The sequence below is a fragment of the Hyperolius riggenbachi genome, chromosome 10 (assembly GCF_040937935.1).
Source record: "Hyperolius riggenbachi isolate aHypRig1 chromosome 10, aHypRig1.pri, whole genome shotgun sequence".
NCBI lineage: Eukaryota > Metazoa > Chordata > Amphibia > Anura > Hyperoliidae > Hyperolius > Hyperolius riggenbachi.
In genome coordinates, this window is record NC_090655.1 from 29,870,742 (window position 1) to 29,887,284 (window position 16,543).

General features: G+C 48.5%; 1 protein-coding gene across 2 annotated transcripts in view; it reads left to right on the forward strand.

Moving 5' to 3' along the window:
* The window catches only part of MCMBP (minichromosome maintenance complex binding protein), a 95,781-nt gene that overhangs the window by 31,099 nt on the left and 48,139 nt on the right, over positions 1-16,543 (forward strand). For both annotated transcript variants that reach the window (XM_068257858.1, XM_068257859.1), the window contains exons 6-7: positions 3,078-3,213; positions 7,291-7,424. In XM_068257858.1, the coding sequence (XP_068113959.1) occupies positions 3,078-3,213; positions 7,291-7,424 (270 nt within the window). The remainder of the gene's footprint in view (positions 1-3,077; positions 3,214-7,290; positions 7,425-16,543) is intronic.

Sequence of the window (16,543 nt, forward strand, 5' to 3'; positions counted from 1 at the left end):
ATTCCCACCTCGGGTTCTCTTTAAGTTTACTTATCCATATGGATTACAATGCTTAGGAGAACTCGTGGAGAAGCATGTGATTAGTTTTATCAGCAGATTTTTTTTTAAAGCAAACCAGAGATGATCACTTATAAAACATTCATACATACTTGGGGCTTCCTCCAGCCCCCTCCACATAATTTGCTCCCATGACTGTTTCCTCCGCTGCCTTTTGGTCCTGGTAGAAGCCCTGTAAGTTTGGTGAGTCGGGGCACATGCCCGGCCTCGTGCACGTGCCCCGCTGTGCACCTGTGGCCGGGTACGCACTGCACCTGCAGAACGTATCCAGCTGCGGGAGCGAGACTGGGGGGTGGGGGAGCACGGGGCTGCACCACGCATCTGCTGACTGACCCCGACTGGCCAAACTTACGGGGCTTCTAACAGGACCAGGAGAAAGTGGAGGAAGATGTCATGGGAGTGCATGATGCTAAGGGGGCTGGAGGAGGCATGTATGAGTGTTTGTCTCTGGTACACTTTTTAAAGCGGTATTGTCACCATAAAAATCAAATTTCAACAGCAGCTGATCTGAGTGTATTAAAGGGATACTGTAGGGGGGTCAGGGGAAAATGAGTTGAACTTACCCGGGGATTCTAACGGTCCCCCACAGACATCCTGTGTTGGCGCAGCCACTCACCGATGCTCCGGCCCCGCCTCCGGTTCACTTCTGGAATTTCAGACTTTAAAGTCTAAAAACCACTGCGCCTGCATTGCCGTGTCCTCGATCCTGCTGATGTCATCAAGAGCGCACAGCGCAGGCCCAGTATGGTCTGTGTCTGCGCAGTACACTCCTGGTGACATCAGCGGGAGCGAGGACACGGGCGTGCAGGCGCAGTGGTTTTCTAACTTTAAAGTCAGAAATTCCAGAAGTGAACTGGAGGCGGGGCCGGAGCATCGGTGAGTGGCTGCGCCAACACAGGATGTCTGCGGGGGACCATTAGAAGCCCTGAGTAAGTTCAGCTCATTTTCCCCCGACCCCCCTACAGTATCCCTTTAAAGGAAACCTAAACCGGAAAAAGAATTTCACTTACCTGGGGCTTCTACCAGACTCATGCAGCCATCCTGTGCCCTCGCAGTCACTCATGGCTCCTCTGATCCCCAGCTGCCAGCTAATTTTGTTTTTGCCGACTGGGAGTCGGCCAGCCGCCATGCGTACCTTTTTACGCATTCCCGATGGCGCAGGAAGCTATTGCAGACATCAACAAGTACATTTTACGCGTTACGGATGCAATGTGTAAAATTTTATGCATTGCACCCGTAACACGTAAAAATGTATGTGTTAATGTCCGCGATAGCTTCCTGCACCAGCGGGAATGCGTAAAAAGGTATGCATGGCAACCAGCCGACACCTAGTCGGCAAAAACGAATCTAGCTGGCAGCGGGGCACCGGAAGAGCCATGAGTGACTGCGAGGGCACAGGATGGCTGCATGGGGCTGGTGGAAGCCCCAGGTAAGTGAAACTTTTTTTTTTTCCGGTTTAGGTTTCCTTTAAGTGAGAAAGATGCTAATCCTGCATTCAAAACTTTGAAAACTTTTTCTGCTGTTATGGTTTGGAGTTATCATATACTTTAGGCGCACTGGCCCTTTAAATGCCATTGCCAAACAGTTGCATGCTGGTTTTTTTTTTATCTATAATATATTCCTCCTCCTCTCTTTATTTCCCCCCTCCTAATGACATAAGACGGTGCACTTCCTAGTATAGACCTCAGTGGGAGTGTCTATAGACTCTGGGAGCACGGCGGATAACGAATACACAATTAGAAAGGGGAGAAAAAAGTGTGGGAGGAAATGTCAGGAGGTCAAAAGTAACAGATGGAAACTTCCTAGAATAGGATTCTCTGCTTGTCCTTTATAAAATTCACAGGAATCATAACGTGGACAGTGCAATAAATCTGTTATGCAAGTAGAACTAGTATTTATCCGAGATGAACTTCTTTTACTCATCGCATAATTATGTTCCTTTCCTATTGTTTACAGGGCATTCCTAAAGCCAAATACATTTTTTGTTTTAATATGCTAATTCCCTATAAACTAAAAAGCCTCACCCACAGCTTTTCAGAGAGCCGTGGCATTTTCAGGCAGTAGCAAGGGCTCATTGGAGCTCAGTCTGGGCAGGAGGAGGGGGAAGTATTAATAGCCAGAGTTTTCATAGGCAGAAAGGGAGGAGGGAGAAGGGAGAATTAGGTTTTCACAGGCTGAGTGCTGAAGATGCAGATAAGCTTGCCTGTGTGTAATGTTTACAAACAACATGGCTGCTGTCATTGTATCACAGGAAGAAATAATCCTATTCTGTTGAAGCTGTTTGCAGCTAGATTTGCTGTGTAAACTAAACTTTAAATAAGATAGACAAGTTACTTGTTATAGATAGTTTTTCATCTCGGATCTGCTTTAAGGCTCTGATTTGCTAGCCATGATCGTGTGTTAAACCAGGAATTCATCACAGCAAATAGAACCTTTCAAATCTTATCAGCTGGTCAAACTGATCACCTGCTTCTCCATTTGTTCTCCTAAGCATGACCTTCCCTATTTATCAACCTGATTGCTGTTAGAATTTGTCTTGTTATATTTTGGATTTACTTAGGCTTTAGCATGCACATTTTTAATCAATCCCTTTACTTTGATGCTGATCTCTGTTATGTATGACTTTGGCAAAGAAGCTCCGCCCTGGAGCTGTCAGACGTCACCTCCTGCATTGCACACTTGTGATTTTGTGGCCTCTGTTACATAAGGATAGTATAACTAGGGAAAACTATTACTTGCTCAGGTGTAATGCTGGGAATACACGGTACGTTTCTGAGCCATTAAGATGGCTCGATTGATAATTTCCGACATGTCCGATCTCCCGCCCGATTGATTCCGCGCTCGATTTCACATAGGGAACAATGGGAAAAGATGAGGAAAACGAATGGAAGATAAGAGTCAGGCGCAAAATCGAGCACGGAAAACGTACAGTGTATTCCCAGCATTACTCTGCTTAAAATTTACAAATGTGATTATCTGGATTAATCATGCTCACTTTTATTCTTCCTTATTGAGTTCACATGTACAAAAGCTTCTGTCAGAACAGAGAGTCCCCGTCCACCTCCTACGCTCCCTGCCGCCACAAACGCAGCTACGATGATGATGATGACGACGATCATTCTTCTCCTGCATCTGGCTCTGCTGGGGTGTTGCCAGGTAATACAGATTAAAGTGGAGCTTACAGCGGGATTGTCACCATAAAAATCAAATTTCAACAGCAACTGGTCTGAGTGTATTAAGTGATAAAGATGCGAATCCTGCGTTCAAAACTTTTTTTTTTTCTGCTGGTATTGTTTGTAGTTATCACATACTTGAGGAGCACTGGCCCTTTAATTGTCATTGCCAAACAGTTGCATGCTGTGGGTCTTTTTACCTGTAATATATTCCTCCTCTTCCATTTAGATCCCCCTCCTTCTAATGACATAATACAGTGTACTTCCTAGTATAGACCTCAGTGGGAGTGTCTGAAGACTCTGGGAAGAGGGCGGGTAATGAATACACAATTAGCAAGAGGAGAAAAAAAAAGTGAGGGTGAAAATGTCAGGAGATCTACGGTAACAAAGATGGAAACTGCCTAGAATAGGATTCTCTGCTTGTCCTTTTATAAAATTCACAGGAATCGTAACGTGGACAGTACAATTATGTATGTGTTATGTAAGTAGAACTAGTATTTATCTACTTATGTGTTTTTTATGTCTAGGTTAGCTTGTGTCACTTGTTCTTTAAAGTGAACCCGAGTTGAAAATAAACTGATGAGAGAAACAATTAGATCTATCCTCCAACTTCTAAAAATGACCTTTTTTTTTTTCCCCGAAGTATCCTAGGGTTTTATTTTATATTTAAATAATTTGCAAAGTTGATTGAATGTTTCATTATCTCTAATCAGTGGCAGCCTATTAAAGAGAGTCTGAAGCGAGAATAGATCTCGCTTCAGACCTCATATATAGCAAGGGCACGTGTGCCCCTGCTAAAACGCCGATATCCCGCGGCTTAACGGGGGTCCCTGTCCCCCCAAATCCCCTCCGTAATGCGTGGGAGCGCTTCCGCATTGGGGCAGGGCTAACCGCCGCAGCCCTGCCCCACGCGCGTCTGTCAGCGCGTATCTCCACCTCTCCCCCGCCCCTCTCAGTCTTCCTTCACTGAGAGGGGCGGGGGAGAGGCGGCGATGCGCGTCTGATAGACGTGCTGGGAGGCAGGGCTGCAGCCGTTAGCCCTTGCCTCCAGGAAGCAAAATCAGCGACCAAGTCTGCGACCAAGGTTTGCGGGGGGTGGGTTGGGGGGTCAGGGACCCTCGTTCAGCCGCAGGATAGCGGCGTTTTAGCAGGGGCACACATGTCCCTGCTATATGAGAGCTGAAGCGAGATTTAGTCTCGCTTCAGTGTCTCTTTAAGTGTCTCCAAATTAAAGGTCAATAGTTCATGTATTTTCTCTCCCTGCCCTCAGAAGCTATATTCTGCCAGGAGAACTTTTATGGCTGTAATTGGCTTATCAGTGATGTTTACTATATTCCTGACAAGGTACCGACAAGACATACGCGGTCGCTTCCATGCCTAGAAATGAACTCTTTCAGGCAGTAAAATAAAGCAAGTAAAACAGCCTGGTTATTAATGTTTTGTACTGTACACACACGTTTATCTCCTCATATCACATATAGCCTCAGGTACACTTTAAAGGACTTCCGAGGCCAAAATCCGGGCCCAAAACATAAAAAAAGTTAGCTACCTTCATGGCTTTGTAAGGCACGGAGGACGCCGTCCGCGCCCTCCGTGCCGTTCCGCCTGGTCCCCTCTGGTGAATAGCCCCCCGAAAGGCTGCGACCTCACGGTCCGGGTCGGCATCTTCTGCCCCTATAAAGATGGCCGCCGGAGCTGGCCATGGCTGCGCAGTCCGCATAGCCGCTACTGCGGCTGCGCAGCTCTAGGGCCAACCCTCCGATCCACGCTGCCTGTTACGTGATCGGGGGGTTGGCCCTAGAGCTGCGCAGCCGCAGTAGTGGCTATGCGGACTGCGCAGCCGTGGCCAGCTCCGGCGGCCATCTTTATAGGGGCAGAAGATGCCGACGCGGACCGTGGGGTCGCAGCCTTTCGGGGGGCTATTCACCAGAGGGGACCAGGCGGAACGGCACGGAGGGCACGGACGGCGTCCTCCGTGCCTTACAAAGCCATGAAGGTAGCTAACTTTTTTTATGTTTTGGGCCCGGATTTTGGCCTCGGAAGTCCTTTAAAGGAGTTGTAAGGGAAATTTTAATAAAATAAACGCTACTTTACTTACCGGGGGGCTTCCTCCGGCCCCAAGCTCTCAGGACCTCCCTCACTGCAGCTCTGCCTGTAACTGTTTGCCAGAGCTCTGACCCGGTCCCCAGCAATGTCAGAGCGACCTGTAGTTCTGCGCCTGCGCAGTCCGCTCCGGCCCACGTGGCGGTGATTGACAGCGCCGATCGCGCAGGCGCAGTACAGAGCTACCTTCAGGTCGCTCTGACGTCATTGCCGGGGACCGGGTCGGAGCTCCGGCAAACAGCTGCGGGCAGAGCTGCGGCGAGGGAGGTCCTGGGAGCTTGGGGCTGGAGGAAGCCCCCGGTAAGTAGCGTTTTTATTTTATTAAAATTTCCCTGACAACTCCTTTAAAGAGAACCTGTACTGAGTAAAATTATTTAAAATAAACACATGAGGTAACTTCAAATGAACATTACATAGTTACCTTGCCATCAGTTCCACTCAGAAGCTCACCGTTTTCTTCTTACAGTGAGCCCTTCCAGTTCTGACAACATTTTGTCAGAACTGAAATATATCAGTTGCTGTCAGTTACAGCTGAGAGGAGAACTGATGTGTCCATGTTTGCCTATGGCTCAGGTGGGCGATGTTACAGTTTAACTGTGTGCTGACCAGGAAGCTGTTATCGGGTAATGGCCATTTTCAAAATGGTAGATGGAGAATTCCATTGATCACAGAGGACAAACAGGACGCAGGAGAGGAAAAATAGATTGAGGAGTAGACTACACAGGAGGTAAGTATGACTTGTGTATGTTTATTTTGACTTTTAATTTTCAGTTCAGGTTTTCTTTAAGCCCAGGATTGAACTTCATCCCAATCAGTAGCTGATACCCCCTTTCCCACAAATGTTCACTTTTTCTCTAATGGATCATCCTGGGGGTCTGTATGGCAGATATTGTGGTGAAACCCCTCCTACAGCGTGAAGTCATGACCATGGCCCTGACAGTTTCCTGTCTGAACCTCATTGCATTGTGGGATATAATGTTTCGAACTGTCAGCCGAGCAGTGTCTCCAGTATTTACAAATCAACCTTTTAGCCTATCACATTGTTACTGGGTGTGTTTTATAGATGATGGCAGTTAGTGCTGTTGTGAATTACTGTGGTGGGGGCTAAGGATGAAATAAAGTAAACCTGAGGTGAGAGGTATATGGAGGCTGCTAGATTTATTTCCTTTCAAAGTGGATTCCTTTCATATAGTTTATAGGGCATTCCTCAAGCCAAATACTTTTTTTTCTTTTGTTTTAATACTCCAATTCCCTATAAACTAAACAAGCCTCACCCACAGCTCCTTTTTGTGCCTTGTCACTGTAGCAAGGGCTTATGGGAGCTCAGTCTGGGCAGGAGGAGGAGGTTACTAGCCAGAGATTTCAGAGGCAGAGGGAAGGAAGAGAGGGGAGTGAATTTACACACAGGCAAGCTGATAGCATCTCCAGCCCTCAGCCTGTGACAATGTGTCAAACAGAACATGGCTGCCCTCGTATCACAGGAGTAAATAATCATAAAATGTTGAAGCTGTTTGCAGCTAGATATGCTGTGTAAACTATCTAAACTTTAGATAAGAGATACAGACATATATAATGTTACTTGTTATACAGTAGTTGTTATAGTTATTCATCTCGGATCCGCTTTAAGCAATACCAGTTGCCAGGCAGTGCTTCTGATCCTCTGCCTCTAATACTTTTAGCCATAGACCCTGAACAAGCATGCAGCAGATCAGGTGTTTCTGACATTATTGTCACATCTGACAAGATTTGGCTGCTTGCTTGTTTCTGGTGTGATTCAGACACTACTGCAGCCAAATAGATCAGCAGGGCTGCCAGGCATCTGTTATTGTTTAAAAGGAAATAAATATGGCAGCCGCCATATCACCTTGGGTTCACTTTAAACAGCTCTTCACCTGCTTTGCCACTTTACTTGAAGTGTTCTCTTCTGACCCAGCTCTGTGTCTTTTCACCTCTGTAGGCGCCAGGAATACTGCCAAGAAGCAGGAGATGGAGTCCCAGAAGAAAACGCCAGTAAACTCCTCAGCAAGCTCTGCCCCCCCAGACCTCAACTTCCCTCTCCCTAGAGAGAAGGGACCAGCATGTCTTGTGAAGGTAAACCTTTGTCTCTAGAGAGCAGATAGTCAAGATCTGATGCACTCTAAAGTCTCGTACACACGTCCTCCAAGCGGATTACTCAAGTCCAGCTTTATCAGCTGAACGACAGGCCGTACACACTCCCAATTTGACGTCCAAATGACGGGTCATTTGCGAAAATCCGTGTGTGTGCCTTAAAGGAGCCCATACACTGGTAGATTTTAGCGATTGATCGATCATATGGCCCATAGAGTTGCATTGCATCTAATGGTGCAGTAATGCCTTTAGATTGATTTTTTTCAATAGATTTCCAATAGTTCATTCTGAAATCTATTGGAAATCTGTTCCTAGTGTGTGGCACACATCAGATTCCTGTTAGAAATCTGGTCGAATTTGCTGCAAATCTATCAGTGTATGGCCACCTTAAAGAAAACCTGTAACCAACAAAAAAAGTTCCCCTGTGGGGTACTCACCTCGGGTGGGGGAAGCCTCCGGATCCTATCGAGGCTTCCCCCGTCCTCCTGTGTCCCAAGGCGGTCTCGCTTTGCCCCTCCGAACAGCAGGGATGTAAATATTTACATTCCCGTCTCCATCGCAGGCGCAGTATCGGCTCTCCGCTCGGAGATAGGCGGAAATAGTCCGCTGTACTGCACAGGCGCAAGTCTCCTGCACCTGCGCAGTAGAGCGGACCCAACAGAGATCTGCTACAGTATCTCCGTGCTGAGAGCCGCAACAGCACCCCCCGCTGGAGCCAGGGAAGGTAAATCTATCATGTAAATACATCAAGCCTTGTCAGGTGGAGCCAGCGCTGGATTGCCTGCAGCTACAGGGATGGGGGAAGCCTCATTGGGACCTTGAGGCTTCCCCCTCCCGAGGGGAGTACCCCCCCAGGGGACCTTTGGTTTTTTTTTTTTTTTTTAGTACTGGGTCTCTTTAAAGGCCCATACCCACAACGCATTTTTTAAAAATATTTTGCAGTAAATGACGCAGGCCACCCACGGCGATCGTTTGTAAATGACTGCCGTGGATTATGGTTCCGATCCCTGTTGTCTTTTGCAGTCATATGCCGTGATTGTGTAAATGATTATTATTATTATTATTAAGCGCCAACATCTTCCACAGCGCTGTACAGAGTATATTGTCTTGTCGCTTAACTGTACTTCAGAGGGGCTCATAATCTAATCTCTACCATAGTCATGTGTCTATGTATTGTGTGGTGTATGTATTGTAGTCTAGGGCCAATTAACTTATGTGTATGTTTTTGGATGTGGGAGGAAACCGGAGTACCCGGAGGAAACCCACGCAGACACGGGGAGAACATACCAACTCCTTGCAGATGTTTACCTGGCTAGGAATCGAACCGGGGACCTAGCGCTGCAAGGCGAGAGCACTAACCACTACGCCACTGTGCTTCCCACGACGATGCCAATAACCGATTCGGCCAGGTGGATCGGGGAACACGTGTTAGCGGAGATCCCCAATCCATCTGGCTGTGAGTACATAGCTTACAGCAAGTGTGAAGTGGGGAAAAAGAAAAGATACTCTCTTTATATTGAAACTGGTGTGGCGCCGCTGGAACGAGGGGACTGTGAGAGGGAAGGCGCTGCGTCCTATTGAGCCTTCCTGTTCCTCTCGCAGTCTCCTCACTTCAGCGGCACCACACCCGTTTCAATATGCTGCCACTGGAGGCTTCAGGGAGCTCAAGTGGTCCGAAAAACGGACATCTCCGTATTGTGCAGGCGTGAGTGTGCTCGCGTCTGCGCTGTACTGAGCCGTCTGTCTCCAGGAGCACTCGGGCTCCCATGGCAGCATATTGAAACTGGTGTGGCGCCGCTGAAGTGAGAAGACTGTGAGAGGAACAGGAAGGCTCAATAGGACCCAGAGCCTTCCCTCTCACGGTCCCCTCGTTCCAGCAGTACCACACCCGTTTTAATATGAATGGAGTATCTTTGTTTTCTTCCCGTGGGGCACAGTCAAATACTGCTAACAGGGGTGGTGATGCTTGAACGAAGGGAATGGGAAGGCCCTATAGAACCCAGAGCCTTCCCTCTCCATAGGTGAGTATCTATTTTTGTTTTTTTTTCTTTTGAGGTTTGCTTTAACCTCCCTGGCGGTAAGCCCGTGCTGAGCACGGGCTATGCCGCCGGGAGGCACCGCTCAGGCCCCGCTGGGCTGATTTGCATTTTTTTTTTTTTTTTTTTTTTGCTGCACGCCTCCGGCGATCGGAGATCCCGCTCAAAGAATGGGATCTCCTGGAGGGCTAGTGCTAGCTGCTAGCACTAGCCCTCCAGGAGATCCCATTCTTTGAGCGGGATCTCCGATCGCCGGAGGCGATCGGAGGGGCTAGGGGGATGCCGCTGAGCAGCAACTATCATGTAGTGAGACTTTGTCTCGCTACATGACAAAAAAAAAATAAAAAATTTTAAAAACGCATTTGCTGCCCCCTGGCGGATTTTTGCAAACCGCCAGGAGGGTTAAAGAGAACCCAAGCTGGGCAGATGGGACACAGAGGCATGTTCTCTGCCTCATGACATGGCTCTATGTTCCCACACCACTGTTCTCTGCCTCATGACATGGCTCGATGTTCCCACACCACTGTTCTCTGCCTCATGACATGGCTCGATGTTCCCACACCACTGTTCTCTGCCTCATGACATGGCTCTATGTTCCCACACCACTGTTCTCTGCCTCATGACATGGCTCGATGTTCCCACACCACTGTTCTCTGCCTCATGACATGGCTCTGTGTCCCCCACCGCCGCGCTATAGGCCCCCGTTAGCATCCATATTTGTCGCTATCTCCGCGGTAAACATAGAGAATAGGGGTTCCCTGTTCAAAATGCCCACCAGGGGCGTTCCTGCATTTTTTTTTTTTTTTTTTGCTGCACGCAGCTAGCACTAGCCCTCCAGGAGATCCCATTCTTTGAGCGGGATCTCCGATCGCCGGAGGCGATCGGAGGGGCTGGGGGGATGCCGCTGAGCAGCAACTATCATGTAGTGAGACTTTGTCTCGCTACATGACAAAAAAAAAATAAAAAATTTTAAAAACGCATTTGCTGCCCCCTGGCGGATTTTTGCAAACCGCCAGGAGGGTTAAAGAGAACCCAAGCTGGGCAGATGGGACACAGAGGCATGTTCTCTGCCTCATGACATGGCTCTATGTTCCCACACCACTGTTCTCTGCTTCATGACATGGCTCTATGTTCCCACACCACTGTTCTCTGCCTCATGACATGGCTCGATGTTCCCACACCACTGTTCTCTGCCTCATGACATGGCTCTGTGTCCCCCACCGCCGCGCTATAGGCCCCCGTTAGCATCCATATTTGTCGCTATCTCCGCGGTAAACATAGAGAATAGGGGTTCCCTGTTCAAAATGCCCACCAGGGGCGTTCCTGCATTTTTTTTTTTTTTTTGCTGCACGCAGCTAGCACTAGCCCTCCAGGAGATCCCATTCTTTGAGCGGGATCTCCGATCGCCGGAGGCGATCGGAGGGGCTGGGGGGATGCCGCTGAGCAGCAACTATCATGTAGTGAGACTTTGTCTCGCTACATGACAAAAAAAAAAAAAAAAATTTTAAAAACGCATTTGCTGCCCCCTGGCGGATTTTTGCAAACCGCCAGGAGGGTTAAAGAGAACCCAAGCTGGGCAGATGGGACACAGAGGCATGTTCTCTGCCTCATGACATGGCTCTATGTTCCCACACCACTGTTCTCTGCCTCATGACATGGCTCGATGTTCCCACACCACTGTTCTCTGCCTCATGACATGGCTCGATGTTCCCACACCACTGTTCTCTGCCTCATGACATGGCTCGATGTTCACACCACTGTTCTCTGCCTCATGACATGGCTCGATGTTCACACCACTGTTCTCTGCCTCATGACATGGCTCGATGTTCACACCACTGTTCTCTGCCTTATGACATGGCTCGATGTTCCCACACCACTGTTCTCTGCCTCATGACATGGCTCAATGTTCCCACACCACTGTTCTCTGCCTCATGACATGGCTCGATGTTCCCACACCACTGTTCTCTGCCTCATGACATGGCTCGATGTTCCCACACCACTGTTCTCTGCCTCATGACATGGCTCGATGTTCCCACACCACTGTTCTCTGCCTCATGACATGGCTCTGTGTCCCCCACCGCCGCGCTATAGGCCCCCGTTAGCATCCATATTTGTCGCTATCTCCGCGGTAAACATAGAGAATAGGGGTTCCCTGTTCAAAATGCCCACCAGGGGCGTTCCTGCATTTTTTTTTTTTTTTTTTTTTTTTGCTGCACGCAGCTAGCACTAGCCCTCCAGGAGATCCCATTCTTTGAGCGGGATCTCAGATCGCCGGAGGCGCTGGGGGGATGCCGCTGAGCAGCAACTATCATGTAGTGAGACTTTGTCTCGCTACATGACAAAAAAAAATAAAAAATTTTAAAAACGCATTTGCTGCCCCCTGGCGGATTTTTGCAAACCGCCAGGAGGGTTAAAGAGAACCCAAGCTGGGCAGATGGGACACAGAGGCATGTTCTCTGCCTCATGACATGGCTCTATGTTCCCACACCACTGTTCTCTGCCTCATGACATGGCTCGATGTTCCCACACCACTGTTCTCTGCCTCATGACATGGCTCGATGTTCCCACACCACTGTTCTCTGCCTCATGACATGGCTCTGTGTCCCCCACCGTCGCGCTATAGGCCCCCGTTAGCATCCATATTTGTCGCTATCTCCGCGGTAAACATAGAGGATAGGGGTTCCCTGTTCAAAATGCCCACCAGGGGCGTTCCTGCATTTTTTTTTTTTTTTTTTTTTTTTTTGCTGCACGCAGCTAGCACTAGCCCTCCAGGAGATCCCATTCTTTGAGCGGGATCTCCGATCGCCGGAGGCGATCGGAGGGGCTGGGGGGATGCCGCTGAGCAGCAACTATCATGTAGTGAGACTTTGTCTCGCTACATGACAAAAAAAAAATAAAAAATTTTAAAAACGCATTTGCTGCCCCCTGGCGGATTTTTGCAAACCGCCAGGAGGGTTAAAGAGAACCCAAGCTGGGCAGATGGGACACAGAGGCATGTTCTCTGCCTCATGACATGGCTCTATGTTCCCACACCACTGTTCTCTGCCTCATGACATGGCTCGATGTTCCCACACCACTGTTCTCTGCCTCATGACATGGCTCGATGTTCCCACACCACTGTTCTCTGCCTCATGACATGGCTCTGTTCCCACACCACTGTTCTCTGCCTCATGACATGGCTCGATGTTCACACCACTGTTCTCTGCCTCATGACATGGCTCGATGTTCACACCACTGTTCTCTGCCTTATGACATGGCTCGATGTTCCCACACCACTGTTCTCTGCCTCATGACATGGCTCAATGTTCCCACACCACTGTTCTCTGCCTCATGACATGGCTCGATGTTCCCACACCACTGTTCTCTGCCTCATGACATGGCTCGATGTTCCCACACCACTGTTCTCTGCCTCATGACATGGCTCTGTTCCCACACCACTGTTCTCTGCCTCATGACATGGCTCTATGTTCCCACACCACTGTTCTCTGCCTCATGACATGGCTCTATGTTCCCACACCACTGTTCTCTGCCTCATGACATGGCTCGATGTTCCCACACCACTGTTCTCTGCCTCATGACATGGCTCGATGTTCCCACACCACTGTTCTCTGCCTCATGACATGGCTCGATGTTCCCACACCACTGTTCTCTGCCTCATGACATGGCTCTATGTTCCCACACCACTGTTCTCTGCCTCATGACATGGCTCTGTGTCCCCCACCGCCGCGCTATAGGCCCCCGTTAGCATCCATATTTGTCGCTATCTCCGCGGTAAACATAGAGAATAGGGGTTCCCTGTTCAAAATGCCCACCAGGGGCGTTCCTGCAAGGTTTCCGGAGCTGCTCTCTTTCCCTGGCCGCGCCCCCTGCAGCCCCCCCCCCCCGCCTCCCTTCACGCTGCGAGACACACACACAGTCTCTCCTTGCAGCGTCTTGACCTTTAGGTTGTGAAAATGGGCCAGTGCGGCCCACTGGAGCGGCGGTGAGTGGTGGTGTTTGCAGCTACCTGATCCACTCAGACTCCTGGATCAGGTAGCCTAACTTTTTTTTTTTTTTTTATTGGGAGCCCGGGCCAGCATGACTTATGGTGCTCATACATTACTCAACAGGATCAAATCTGACAGAGATCAATGTGCAAAATGGGCTCCTGATTGTTTCCAGCTGAATCAATTGAAATGATCAATCCGGCATGCTGGAATGGGCTCGGTTGGGTGCGTTGTAGTGACAGCATTCACTATTCCAACAGGCCCCTGACCAGTCCCCCCCACACGTGTAACTTCATGTCCCTACTGTGTGCTTCCTCTTTCCATTGCTGCGGGGGGCGCCTGTACCCAGTGTCCCCATCATATGTACTGACGTCACACAGGCGGTGTCTTGGTATACAGGTTTTGCCGGCAATGGAAAGGAGGCACATTGCAGATATGTGAGCTGCTTCCACACTCCCCTTTGGCCCAGTGTGGGGGAGGGGTCACAGTTGGAGGCGGTGGCCCTAGTTAGATAGTCCAATAGATATCGTTCTGAAATGTATTGGAATTCGGTGGGCAGGCGAAGACGAGGAATCCAGTACAGGAGACTTGGGTGCAGCCGGCGGCACCATAGACCTTAAAGAGAACCTGTACTGAGTAAAATTATTTAAAACAAACACATGAGGTAACTTCAAATGAACATTACATAGTTACCTTGCCATCAGTTCCTCTCAGAAGCTCACCATTTTCTTCTTACAGTGATCCCTTCCAGTTCTGACAACATTTTGTCAGAACTGAAATATATCAGTTGCTGTCAGTTACAGCTGAGAGGAGAACTGATGTGTCCATGTTTCCCTATGGCTTAAGTGGGCGATGTTACAGTTTAACTGTGTGCTGACCAGGAAGCTGTTATGGGGCAATAGCCATTTTCAAAATGGAGGACGGAGAATCCCCTTGATCACAGTGAACAAACAGGACGCGGGACAGGAGAAAGACACTGAGGAGTAGACTACATGGAAGGCAAGTATGACTTGTGTATGCTTATTTTGACTTTTAATTTTCAGTTCAGGTTTTCTTTAAAGAGAACCCGAGGTGGGTTTGAAGAATATTATCTGCATACAGAGGCTGAATCTGCCTATACAGCCCAGCCTCTGTTGCTATCCCAAACCCCCCTAAGGTCCCCCTGCAGTCTGCAATCCCTCATAAATCACAGCCACGCTGCTGACAAACAGCTTGTCAGAGCTGGCTGTGTTTATCTCTATAGTGTTAGTCTGTTGCTCTCCCCGCCTCCTGCAGAACTCCAGGCCCCGCCTGCATCCCTTCCCTCCCTGCTGATTGGAGGTCAGGGACGGAGGCAGGGACCAGAGCTATGCAGGAGGCGGGGGAGCAGCTGAGACTGACACTACAGATGTAAACACAGCCTCACAGCGTGGCTGTGATTTATGAGGGATTGCAGAGTGCAGGGGGACCTTAGGGGGGTTTGGGATAGCAACAGAGGCTGGGCTGTATAGGCAGATCCAGCCTCTGTATGCAGATAACATTCTTTAAACACACCTCGGGTTCTCTTTAAAGAAAACCTGAACTGAGAATTAAAAGTCAAAATAAGCATACACAAGTCATACTTGCCTTCCATGTAGTCTACTCCTCAGTGTCTTTCTCCTGTCCCGCGTCCTGTTTGTTCACTGATCAAGGGGATTTTCCGTCCTCTATTTTGAAAATGGCCATTACCCATAACAGCTTTCTGGTCAGCACACAGTTAAACTGTAACATCGCCCACTTGAGCCATAGGGAAACATGGACATTACCTGGTACATCAGTTTTCCTCTCAGCTATAACTGACAGCAACTGATATTTTACTGACAGCAAATGATATATTTCAGATCTGACAAAATATTGTCAGAACTGGAAGGGATCATTGTCAGAAGAAAATGGTGAGCTGAGAGGAACTGATGGCAAGGTAACTATGTAATGTTCATTTTAAGTCACCTCATGTGTTTATTTTAAATATTTTTACTCAGTACAGGTTCTCTTTAATAGGAATTAAGGCTATAGCAGCGCACAGCGGGTAAGTTCGGCTCCGTCAGAAGAAGCTGAAGTTACTTTTAAAACACTGTAATTCGACCGCTGGCAATAGCTGGAAGCCGAATTACATCATTCCCCACCATCCACGTGGACCTGGAGGGGGAATAGTAATTAACGCGACCAGGACTTGTGCAGGAGCAGGGTAAGCCGTATATCGGCTGTATCCTGCACCCAAGGTAATAGATCTTTCTGATCAAATTCCATCAGAGAGGGATCTGTTAGATGGTCAATCGAGTGGCTATTGAATAGTGTATGGCTACCTCTGCAGGGTTTTTACTAAAGTAGAGTATACTATTTTTGGGGATTGGTTGGCAATAGAGAAAAGGGTTTGGTTTGATTTGTCATTTGTTGTTATTATTAATAATTAGTATTTATAGAGCGCCAGCATCTTCCACAGAGCTGTAAAGAGTATATAGTCTTGTCACTAACTGTCCCTCGGGGCTCACAATCTAGTTCCCTACTATAGTTCTATGTCTTTGTATGTATCGTGTAGTATTTGTGTTGCAGTCTAGGACCAGTTTCGGGGGGAGCCAGTTTAGCTATCCGTATATTTTTGGGATGTGGGAGGAAACCATAGTGCCTGAAGGAAACCCACACAGGCAGAGCGAAAGCACTAACCGCTACGCCACCATCACTGTACATGAAGACAGCGTGACATAACCCCATCCACCAGTGTAACTTTTGGCTGCGCCGTCTGTTGTGGCATCTGGTGGAAAGCAGGGCTGTTAAGGGCTCGTTCCCACTGTTGCGACGCGATTTCGGCCGCATTCCGACGCTTGTAAAAACGCATGCGGATGAGTTTCCACATGCGTTTTTACCCGCGATTTCGCATGCGATTTCGCATGGCAGGGTGCCATGCGAAATTAACCATGACACTGCCAGGGCTAAATAAAATTGAAAAAGGTGCGAAATCGCACGCGAAATCGCGGGTAAAAACGCATGTAACAAACGCATGCGTTTTTACTATTAAATACATTAGCGGCGATTCGCACGGATTCCCGACGCAGGCGAAATCGTT